This window comes from Centropristis striata, chromosome 18 (genome assembly GCF_030273125.1).
Source record: "Centropristis striata isolate RG_2023a ecotype Rhode Island chromosome 18, C.striata_1.0, whole genome shotgun sequence".
Classification (NCBI taxonomy): domain Eukaryota; kingdom Metazoa; phylum Chordata; class Actinopteri; order Perciformes; family Serranidae; genus Centropristis; species Centropristis striata.
The window spans coordinates 25,798,784-25,810,657 of record NC_081534.1 but is presented as its reverse complement, the minus strand read 5'-3'; the positions used below and the strand labels follow the sequence as shown (position 1 = coordinate 25,810,657).

General features: G+C 38.0%; 2 protein-coding genes across 2 annotated transcripts in view; one reads left to right on the top strand and one right to left on the bottom strand.

Moving 5' to 3' along the window:
- Nucleotides 1-2,405: 2,405 nt before the first annotated feature.
- On the bottom strand, nt 2,406-5,048 carry atp5mj (ATP synthase membrane subunit j). The gene is made up of 4 exons (XM_059356574.1): nt 4,947-5,048; nt 3,121-3,241; nt 2,790-2,810; nt 2,406-2,540 (listed from the first exon to the last, which is right to left on the bottom strand). Exons 2-4 carry the CDS (start codon nt 3,239-3,241, stop codon nt 2,527-2,529), a joined length of 156 nt encoding a protein of 51 aa, XP_059212557.1. The 5' UTR covers nt 4,947-5,048; the 3' UTR covers nt 2,406-2,526.
- Nucleotides 5,049-7,919: 2,871 nt separating this feature from the next.
- LOC131990719 (nesprin-1) overlaps nt 7,920-11,874 on the top strand; it is a 109,610-nt gene continuing 105,655 nt past the window's right edge. Inside the window, exons 1-2 of the mRNA XM_059355834.1 lie at nt 7,920-7,995; nt 10,589-10,650. Of these exons, the coding sequence (XP_059211817.1) occupies nt 7,920-7,995; nt 10,589-10,650 (138 nt within the window). The remainder of the gene's footprint in view (nt 7,996-10,588; nt 10,651-11,874) is intronic.

The following is an 11,874-nucleotide window of genomic DNA, read 5'->3' as shown; positions in this document are numbered from 1 at the left end:
TTAAGCATCTAGTGCAACCTATATGGCACTGCATTGTATCTATATATAAAAGCAAGTAGCGTTTGTGTGTGTGTGTGTGTGTCTAGGGCATATCTCGCTGACCGTCAAACTGACCTAAGATTTTGTATGTGGCTTGCGCATGGCACAAAGGTGGGCATCCTCGATTTTGAAGATTTTTGAATTCATTTTTCAAAATATCATTATTTACGTTGGACGTGTTGCAGCATTGCACTGTTTCCGATCGGACGCCTTTTAGGGGAGCTCCGCCCCATTGTGTGATAGACCTACACCTGATCAGTAACACATTCACTCTGGATTTCCACCCTGACTCATCTCATCTGTAAGTCTATTTAGCCTACCTATCTTTCTGAGTTTTAAAGTGCGCTACAAGGTTCGATTTTCCAATAATATTCAAATAGTTTCCAGGGAATATCAATGTTCAATGTGTATGTGCTGGATGGTGTACTTTCACACACAACCTCATTTGGCTATAATTGAAAAATCTACTTTATCTCCCACTATACAAATACATACTTCCGACGGGCACTGCACTTTAAGACCAACCTAATCCACACTTCATCACATTTACTGCACTGAGAGGGCACCCTAGAGGCCACTTTGTCTTGTTTTATCCATTTACAGGCACTTCACAACGTCATATTACATAGGAAAAGCACCCAATTGGGCACTTCGTCATGTTTTCTTCACTGGAAGGGCACCCTATAGGCTACTTCACTACATTTTCTCCACTGGAGGGCACCCTATAAGTTTTCTCTACCATGGTGGCATGTAATAGGGCCCTTTTGCAGCTTTTTTTCACCCCAAACATGGGTACCAAGAAGGGTCTGCTATCAGTATGCATTCGTTTAAAATTGGTCAACTATAACATTAAAATGTGACTACAGGTTAATGTTTTTGCATGAATAATGTTACAATCCCTTTAAGACCATCCATACTTAATCGGGCCATTCTGTGTGCAATAAGTACTTTTATTTACTTTTTACTTGATGTACTTTGTGTATTTAAGCCTTGGCAACCATGGCAGCTCCCCCAGACACTAAGACCAGACTTTTATTTAATGATGCATTACTGTAGAACTAATTTATGAACGCCTACACACTGTACTAGTATCATAAATTGATTCATCTTAGTCTCAAGAGAGTTGCTCCACAAAAAAACTACTGAATTTATGAGATCATAAATAGACATAGTTGTATTTTTCTAGTTTTGGAAGTTATGTGTGATCATATTTTTTAAGCCTGATTTAAGGTGGATTTTTATCTTATTATATATATTTTTATTAGTCACATCAACACATTTGGATGCTACAGATATATGGTTTTAAGTTTAGATAATAGAATTGGCAACGAACAATTGCTTTGTTAATGCCATCTTCTATACACCAATTGTGCAAGTGTATCGGAAGCATTGGCACTGCTCATATCAGTCCAATCACTAGCACACACACAGTAGTGTTGTTGCGGAAGTGGAATCTGTTTATCCACCTCTTCACTCAGCATTAAACTTCTTGCCCCAGGCAACTCACTCTCAGTTCAATGAACCAAACTGTAAACAGAAACTGATTCATTTGCGATCGATATTTGCCAACAAACCAGTTGTGATGTTACAGTAAGGGTGAACAGTTCAACAGAATTATATAACTGATGTTAAATCATTCTTCTATAGATTACCAGTCAAAATATCCATTCTAACAGTAATAGGGTTGAGTGGGCGGATGCAGGTTATCACCGTTATCAAGTGGGCTCATGCCATCGCAAATATTCGCTTGAATTAGTGGTCTGGCTTCTCAGAATGAACTAACCACACCCACTCCACACCAAATATAGTAGTGTTGTGGTGTATTCTGCCTGCTCAGTTAGTTGAAAGGTGAACCCAAACGGTGATTCATTGGCTATTAATAGCTCACTTATTGTTCCACAACCGGATATGAGGAACACTAAAAGAAAAATGTAATGTAGACTGAACCAAAGAGCTTTAATAACTTTTACAGAATGGATTGTTATTTTACTCCAACCCCAAATATTGGATCTTGACCACTGAGTAGGACAACATGCTGTTTAACTCAAAAAGACCCAAATGTGAACTAATATTTGCTGATGTAGTTTTAAAAAGTATAATGCAGAGCTTAACATCCCTGTTAAGGCAGTAGTAAAATATGTACCAGCCATGTGGAAATAACACAAAACATTCTAACATGTATACATTTTCTGTGGATACATCAGAACCTGCACACTGTTACTCAGAAAAGGACTTAATGATAATTATCATACCTTGCTTACAACATTATTTTGTTCATAGTTTTCTCTCTATAGTCATTGCTGCGCTAATGAAAATCATGTGGCATCACGTTATAGTCACAGTAAACGAAAAACGAAACGACAGGATTTAAGTTTTGGAAAGCAACTTTATTCGTTCCATATAAACAAAAATTCAAATATGAAGGTGGACTAATAGTTGGGGCATTATTTCACAGGATGGTGAGGGGTGGTCGACATGGTGGAAAACTTAATGTGCAGGCTCTGCAAAAAAAGAGAAGACAAAAATGACTTGTTTAATGACACAAAACAATGAAAAAGAGATTAGCCATCTGTCAGTGACATCTAGAGTAAATGATCTGTAGTTGCACAACATCTTACATGATTCGCTCACAGATCCTGACAGAAAAAAAAGGACCACCACCACCAAATTTACATTGTCTCACAGTCTGAATAATCATTGCCCAACCTTAACTCTATAGTACAAAAAAAATAAAATGTTTGGCTACTTACTGTCCTTCACAGCCTTGTTGCCTGGAATAGAAAGAAGCAGACGTTAAATGAGTCACATTAGCCCAAACCACACTGCATTTAAAATCTGTCAAACTACAGCTGCAACTGCTAGAATATACATTTATTTTGCACTTTGAGAGACAAACTTATTTCACAAAGAAAGAAAAGAACAAACAATTGCATAAAGAGGTGCAAAGACTTATTCCTTTTTCATCTCAATCTAGTCAAACCACTTAAAATTCAAATCTGTGATACCAAATTTAGAAGCAGATGTCATATTCTGTAATACAACATATATCAACATACTGCACAAACCAGTAGTAAAACTCACCTCCGTAAGAAACTTTGTAGTACAGAAATGTCATGATGCCAAGGCCCAGCCATACCTCCTTGTATGCCTTGGCGTAAGGTCTCATTTGGACCCACCAAGCTGATATTGCGTTTCCAGCCATCTGTTAGAGGAAGCAACAGCAAAGTCTCAAAAAAAGGGCTAATGTACTCACACAGTTAGTTAGTTAGTTGCACAACCTCAAATGACAATAACAATTAAAATGGTTTATTTCAGTGCCGGAATGACTAGAATATCAGAATACCTGGGCCTTCAGTGGCACGCTTTGTCTATACTGAGGAGAAAAAAAAATCCTTTTCATGTATTCGTAACTAATTTTGTCTCCTTTGTGTTTTTTTTGTCATTCTGTCTTCTCATTTTGTCTTTAGTCATTTTGTGTCTTTTTTGTAAGGCAGTCCGCGGCCTAGAGTTTAGGAATCGGGCTTGTAACTGGAGAGTCGCCGGTACTCCTGGTACTGACATGTCTAGGACTGAAGTGCCCTTGAGCAAGGCACCAAACCCCGCTGCACAGCTCCCCGGGCGCACTAATGTGCTGCCCACTGCTCCTTGCATGGTGTGTTCACTTGTGTGTGAAAAAAAAAAGGATGGGGTAAATGCAGAGGTTGAATTTCCCCATTGTGGGATTAATACAGTAATCTTCTTATTTTTGTGTCTTTTTTTGGTCATTTTGTGTATTTTTTTAGTCCTTTAGTCCAACATAAAATGTGATTTTGAATCTTTTTTTACTTTCAAAACAACATCATGCTTGATAAAGAATTTTTAATGTTGCAAATGTGAACAAAGGTTGCAAATATAACATAAGAGGGTTACGTCCAGTTCTATCATTTTATACAAAATATATTTGACCTTGTCTCCAGTTTTACTTGTTATATAATCATCAAACTGAAACTGGCCTCACGGAGTTTACAACCAGAACTTTAGAGGTACATTTACAGTAGGGCTCCACGCTGCTTTGTTTTCTAGTCTGGATGTGATGAAGAAGTCATGATTTGGAGCTTTTGGTGACTCCAGAGGGTTAATTTACAAGTTTACAAATGTATTGCTCTTAAGCTTATCTGCAAGAACTCTGTTTGGAATTTAAGTTATTTATAAGAGTGCATACTTCAAGCACAGTTTAATCAATCGGGCTGCACTAATGGTGACTGGAGCAATAGAAAGTGGCTGCTTAAGTCAGAGATGTTGTCAACATTTCCTTGGTTGATTGAATGCCACCGTGACCCTCAGCTGTGTCAGGCCTAATGTTACCTCTTGACTTTGGCCACCTACGTAATACTAATAAAAAGAGGTAATATTGCACCTTGCCAATTCTCCAATTATGACCGTTAGAGGGACAAGAGACATCGTTTTGTCATTGACGTGTCCAGTGATGTATATTTACTTAAGATTAAGATACGTTGGCTAATGCTAAAAACTAGTTAGCATTAGCAAAATATCCTCCTACCTTTAACGGTAAGTTAGTCAGCGTTAGCATTACATGAATGCGAGTCTGTTACACTAAGGGAGGGGATGTATACAAGCCATATAGACATTCAGTTGATTTCTATTGCTTGCTTTTAAGGTTGGTTAGCCAGCTACTTCAGTGAATGAATAGCTCCTGACTAGCATGTTAGCATCTTCCCTGTTGTAGAACCTGAAAGAAGGCTAACTAGCTTTAGCATGAAGCTAGCTGAGTGCACCTGTAAAGTAGCACACAAAACTACAGCAAATACAGATGATAGCTTCATTTTTACTTGCTGGTGTGATGCAACAGCAGTTTTTATTTTGTGACGATAGTAAGTTTGGTAAATAAATGTATACTGTTGCCTTACCTTTCAGTTTGTCACGCTGCTGCGAGAAGGTCAGGACAGACTGCTGCTAAACGTCAAAGTCGTGGAGGAAGTCTTCTTCTACTCTCAACTGTGTCGTCTTCTTCTGCGCATTGTGGTACGCAGCGCCACCACATGGAGGTACACGTTAACGTTTTTCATACCTGTCAAGTTATCTGTTGGCTCCACCTTGAGGACTTCACCATAAATGTTAAACACATATAATGGTCAGCCGTGGCAAAAATTAGTAGACCATTGTTTTCTTCAATTTCTTGTTCATTTTAATGTCTGGTACAACTAAAGGTACATTTGTTTGGACAAATATAATGATAACAACAAAAATAGCTGAAAAGAGTTTAATTTAAGAGCTGATATCAAGCCATTTTCCACGGTTTTCTTGATAATAATCAAAATCATTATCAAAGAGAAAAAATAAGGGTGGTCTAATATTTTTTCCCATGACTGTATGTGCTGCAGAACACCACACAATTATGAATCCACTGTTATTTTCATATTCACTAATTCAGAATGAATTGATACAATAAGAAAAAAATATGAATACTTTTGAGAAATTGACAGCCAATTTTTGCCTTTGGTTTCCATCAGTCGTAATCACTTTTCAACATATTAATATGCACAGCAAACAGCAAAACATTCACCAAAAACACATATATTTTTAACTTCATTGCATTGTGATATTTAAATATTACTGAGAGGTCTGTAGAGAACATGACAACAGCTGCACTACTGGTATGTTGTGTACTGGGTAGGGAAGGTAGACACATTCAAATTATGATTACAACTCTGTAAAATATCAGATAAAACACAAGCCAACTTTCTGTCACATTTTTATTTTTAAGCTGAAGGCATAATTTCTGAATTACTCAAAATATAAGGTGACTAAAAATGGCATCCAAATTATCAGTCTTTGTCTTTGTAGCCAAAAGCTAATGGTGGTTACCAGCCTTGCAACCACTTTTAAAAGTTAGTGTTTAGTATAATTTTTTAATTTACTTAAACGCATTAATTATAGTTAAAACTCAGAATGACATTTGATTTTGAAATACCAGATCATCGGTTACACAAAACCTTTATGGACCAAAAAATTGATTGATTTTGAATTTTGAATTTAATTTGAATTTGACATAACAGCTATTACAGTATGTCACTGGAACTTTTATACACTTCTGACAATGGAATCAAAGTCCTGTCAAAAAAAGATGATGATAAGAAAAGTCAAGATTCATTCTAATGACCAAAAGCCAACAGTATGTTAAAAAAAAACAACTGATATGGTCCCCAGAAATACCAGTTAAGGCTGCGCTGAGTTTCTGTGTTTCATCTTGTTTGACATTTAGTTGCAGATTGACTCCATGCCTGTAGGTGAACAATAACTCATAAGGCGACAGTACCCCAAATCAAAAACATATTTTTCTCCTACCTGTAGTGGTATTTATCACTTGCTTATTTTGGTCTGAGTTGCTAAATGTTGGTGATTTTGAAGATGTCTTTCTTCTCTCAAATATAATGCAACTATATGGCATTTTATTTGTTGTGCTCAAAGCGCCACAAATACAATTTAAAAACCTCAACAACAATCTTTTTCCAGAAATCATGACCCTGTTACTCAAGATAGACCCACAGACCTTGTTTTGCGTAGTTTCATGTACAAACTACACCAGAAAGAAAACAGTTCCTCCATGAAACTGCTTACAACAAGATCTGTGGATTATCTTGAGTAATGGGTTCATGATTTCTGGTAACTCATGTTACATTGTTCTGGACTTTCCTGATGATCAGTTCAATCTAATATCCTGTTCTGCACTGCCAGGGACAGAGGTGGGAATTTGAGGTGCGGGTGCAGCTGCTATGTGGCACACAGACGCTCCACCAGCTCTGTCTGCTCACCATAGTGAAACAACAAATAAAACACTGGCACTGCTGTCAAGGGTAAAGACGGCATTGTGTCACATGTTCCACTGTTGGTGCACCCTTTTTCTCTGCAGGTGAATGGAAACTCCTAAAGAGATCACTATGACTCAATATGGAACTGACTGAGATAGTGAAAGCAGAATTGTAAATTGAATGACCCTCAAAAGGAAACTGAAACAGTTTCATATTAATGCATCAAACCAAAAGTCATTCCCAGTGTCCTTGTTTCTCAAATGTTACATTATAACACCAGCTCACAAGCAAACAAGACAAGGAAGAAATGAGTAGAGACTTTTCTTTTTGTTTCCTGAAACGACAGAGACAAGGATCTACTGGAAACCTTTCAGCCTATCCGCTCAGGGATCTGTGAGCGTATGATTACTCTTTTTTTGCCAAAGGATAATAAGTTTGTATGACAGCCTGCAGGAGTGATTTGCGCCTGCAGGGAGTGTGGGCGGGACTTTCCACTCCTGTTTGTCCACATGCTCCAGTAGGCAGCAGGCACCTTGTTTCATTTCTGAGCACCTAAAGCCAAGTCCTATTTGAAGGGACTCAACTAGGCAGAGTTGGGCCAATATGAAAGGACACAGCTGGGGACTTTTCATACACACGGTTCACACTTCATTGTAATGCAGCATGTACTTGTAATCTTCAGCGACTACAGCCCTGCTACAGGTATGTTGAAGATCTGTGACCAGGCAATCTGTTTTTATATAATCTACATTAGAGCAGTGTGGTTCTGGCTCTTTCTTTGCAGCACAGTTATTCCTCCTCTGTGAGCTCTTTGTTTGAGTGTTTGCATGTGTGTACTTGTATTTGTGTGTGTGTGTGTGTGTGTGTGTGTGTGTGGTAATGTCAGGGCGTGGATGGTTGCGTTGACTAATGAGGCAGTGGAGGCGGCTAACTTAAATGTTTTGGAAGAAACACACTGACACTGCAGTTTAGCATTCATTTCCTTTCTGGATTTCTTCTGAGTGGATGGTTTACTAATCCATTTCTCCTGGTCCCTCCTGAGGTTGATCTCCTGCTGTGTTTGGAGGCTTCATGGCTTCAGGTGGAGCAGAGGAAGACGATGGAGGCATCCCATTGGACATCGACAACGTGCACATGCTCCTCCAAGGTCAGTCTATTCCTGTAACTTTTATACATGTTGTGACATGTGAGTGGAGAATCACAGCAGCGGCCAAGCTTCGAACAGTGTTGAGGAGATTCTATTTCAATGTATCTTGCATCACTGTGATGTGAAATATGATATGTGCTGTGATTTTATGAACTAAAGAAGTCCCTAAAATGGAGCAAAAAAGATAACTGTTTGATGAAAGTGGAGGTGGTAGAGTTTTACCAGTGTGCCCAGCATCCTGTAGATACAACACTTGCACTGAGAATTTATATTTCAAGATTACATCTTAGACATCTTAGGACTTTTCTGTGAGCTTGTTAGCAGCTGTGTCCTCTATCGCACACAGAAGAGGGCACCTGTGACATCCCAGTTTACAAAATTCTGTTTTTGTGGACAATTTTGCAGCTTCTTTCTCTTTTTCCAGTGTTGAATTTGAGAGGAATCATAGCTTGCACTCTAATGCACAGACATAATATATCATCAACTCTCCTTTTTAAGTTTTACCAGTCTCTGTCAATTGTATTATTAGCAGTATGGTAGAAAGAAGTCAATGAATGATTTTGTGGTTCATGCTGAAACTGAAAAAACTTGAGATGTGTGTTTGGCCCACAACAATACGCTTGCATGTGACTCCATCATTAATTCGATGAAACATTTAATTTCCTGGTCAAACTGGTCTTTAATCACAACGTGTTACATCAAGCCTGATGACCGAGCACATTGTTCTTGTTACTTCAGGCAGCAGAACTAGTACAGTATCTGTAGTGATGGCTAGTCAAAAAAGTTAAATACAGCTGTAGCTTCATCAGTTCCCAACATCAGGGAATAAAAGTGCTTTAGTTTAAGCCAAACTGGCATCAAAAAGTTGATAACTCGACTATTACAACACTGAATACACTTCACATTATGTTTGTTATAAACACGTGTAAAGATCTGACTGTAATTTGACCTGAGAGAACATGTTTGACTGACGCCGTCTAACAGTGGCCTGAAGCAGGATTTTATTATTATTAATGTAATGAAGCGTCTTACTGCTGTTTGTACCGGGCATGTCAGGTGACCTGGGTGGGGTCGAGTGATTAAAACACTCAGGAGGTTCCTGCCTTGGCACGCTCTTAAACAAACAGCAGCCTCACAGAGTAAGATTCACAGACAAATCTGATATTTGCAAGTGTGTGTTCATAAATCTGAAAGTGATTATGTGCTTTTATGACAAAACATCAAGTTCCTTTATTTACTGCAGACTGTAGTTTTAACAGCTGGTCTGTAATCATAGCCATGTGTATTCTGCAGGAAAAGAGACTCAGAACAATTTGAATTCAAGCTGTAAAAAACTGCTGAGTCGATTTTTGACACTAATTACACAGTGGACACTAAAATGATGGTGATCAATGGCTCCACTCACCCTGTCAGTATGCTCTTCAAGCTAAAAGTGGGCAAACAGACAATTTCCCAAACCGCTTCCTCACTGTAATAAAGCAATCCTATAATGTCATATACAGTAAAATGTTCATGTTTTGGCAACAGAAGCTTAAGATCTGGCCAAGTACTTCTCAAGAACCATATATGCCCAAGATCCCCTCACTGTGTGTGTGCATATGTCCGTCTGTGACTTCATTATCACTGTGAGTGTCTCTATGTATATTTGCTGTGTGTGTGTGAGCCTCAGTATCTATGTCTGTCACTGTCTTGGAAGCCATCCCATCTTGTAGCCAGATCCCAGCCTTACTTTAGCCTAGAGAGGAAGCCCTCCACTCTGGGCCATGCAATGTAGGAGACGGCAGTTATTTGTAGGTTAAAGTCAAATCTCCACTCATTATAGATGGATTTATTCACTATTAGTCATAAGTATGGAGGGTCGAAAAGTCCGTCAATACTCCGATATCGGTGAGTAGCTTATAAACCTGCTGAGATCACGGTTCTAGAATAGAATAGAACTTTATTGTCATTGTACAAGACAATGGAATTGTACAAGACAACGAAATTTTGTTTGGAGCTAACTAACTGCTCTTATGATATTTCTGGATAATTATGGGCTTTTACAGGTTGCTCTGTATAATATATTATAATGCATTTAAAAGTTTTGTGCATTTGTGTGCATTAGTTGGTGTTTTCAGTCTAGCTGGTGTTGAAATGAGAGTTCACAGAATTAGAAAAACAACAGTTTTAGATGAAATGCTTCAATTGTGAATGAATGAAACTTTTTTCTTCTGGGCTGTATTAGTATTCCCTTTATGGGAAAAACAAGTGTTCATCATAAAGCATTTTTCCAGTAAAGTGTGTTATATTTAAGCTTATTCACTGATGCAATTACTAATTAATTAGTGTGAGCAGCTACTTGCTACTTCCATCATCAGATCAGCTTCCAAAATCCTCAAAAATCACAGTTTTCATTCAGAAATCTTTCTTATGTTTCAGTGAGGGTTTTAGTATCCAGTGATTTATAACTGATGCCAGAGATTAATTTAAAGGACATTTTTCAACTGGTTTAGAGTTGATACAGAGCCGGTTGAAAATCGTCATAGTTTCCATGTAAATGCAATTTGTTCTAAGCATGTATAGATTGAAACATTTTTGTCTGTTTCCTCGACAGTGGAGCATGAGCAGATCCAGAAAAGAACATTTACCAACTGGATAAATGCTCAACTCTCTAAGGTACGTTGAAATATCAACACAAGCTTTTTTTGCTTTGTTGAAGAAACCAAGAAACTTTTCACAATTGATTTTGATTTAAAAAATATCATACATATATCATACTAAGCTCCTGGATGGTTTTACAGTATTTTTACTGTAGCTGGTATTGAAGAGCTGATTTATATGATTCAACAACAACCTACCGCACATAAAGGTTGACATTCAGCTTTAAAATAGGATTTATATTTTGGAGATTGGCTGGAGTAATGATGCAGAATGGGATTGATGGGAATACGTTAACCAAGACTCCAGGATTGCAGCATAACAGCTCACATGTATGAAAGTAATAGCTCTACTAACCACTTCTGTTAATATTTTAAATACTCAACTTTTTGGGGTTTCATTTTCATTTAAGGTTCTTTTAAACTTTGAGATATTTTGTCTTCTATATTTCCTAAGAAAAAAACTCCCTCTTATTTTCGAAATGTTGCAAGCAAAATGTCAGCAAAAAGTGCTGATTTATGATTTGCACAGAGTTTAACAGATTTTTCACTCTATAATGACATGACATCATGCTGTGGTGGGGCTGTAACTGATACGAAGCAGTCTGTAGACATGCTGACTCATTGTTCAGACAGTCAGGTGCAGTGAAGCAGCTCACTGAGGATCTAGTTGGAAAGAGACCTTGAGCTGCTTGTAACACTCGCCTGGAGTATAAATAGTGTTTCAGTGAAGCAGAACAGCACGTAATCTGAACCCTGGCAACTCTTCATAACCTCATATCCAAATGACTGCACTCTAAAATCACTGCTTCATAACCTGCCATCTGTTACACCAGTCTGAGTCCACTGACAACCCCCAACAGGAGACACTTCCTTATTGTCCATTGTCCTCGAGGACAATGTTAGCTGCTGTGACATCACCTAAAACTTTGACCCAGAAACATTTAAATCAGAAACACTTTATGGCAGCAAGTTTTGGATTAAAGACAGAAAAGTGGCTATGTGTAACATTAAAATGTTGATCCTTAGTATTTTCTAGTTTCCTCAAACAGTAGATCACATTTCCCATAAACTAATTTGCTATTTGTTGCACTTAATATTTTCTACTGTCAGCCTTTTACTTTTTTTTACCACATGACAGGAGAAAAGGCTGATCAATTTCCTGTTTTGTTGAAATGATGCAGCAGATTCCCCACCAAACATGACCCAGTAACCCAGGGCTGTTTATGCACAGCACATGTCT

What these genes read in the sequence shown, in the direction of transcription:
- atp5mj (XM_059356574.1), bottom strand. Translation starts at nt 3,241, where the DNA reads ATGGCTGGAAACGCAATATCAGCTTGGTGGGTCCAAATGAGACCTTAC. An exon ending in CTACAAAGTTTCTTACGGAG is followed by an intron (nt 2,811 to 3,120) that starts GTGAGTTTTACT and finishes TTTCTATTCCAG; the next exon opens with GCAACAAGGCTGTGAAGGAC.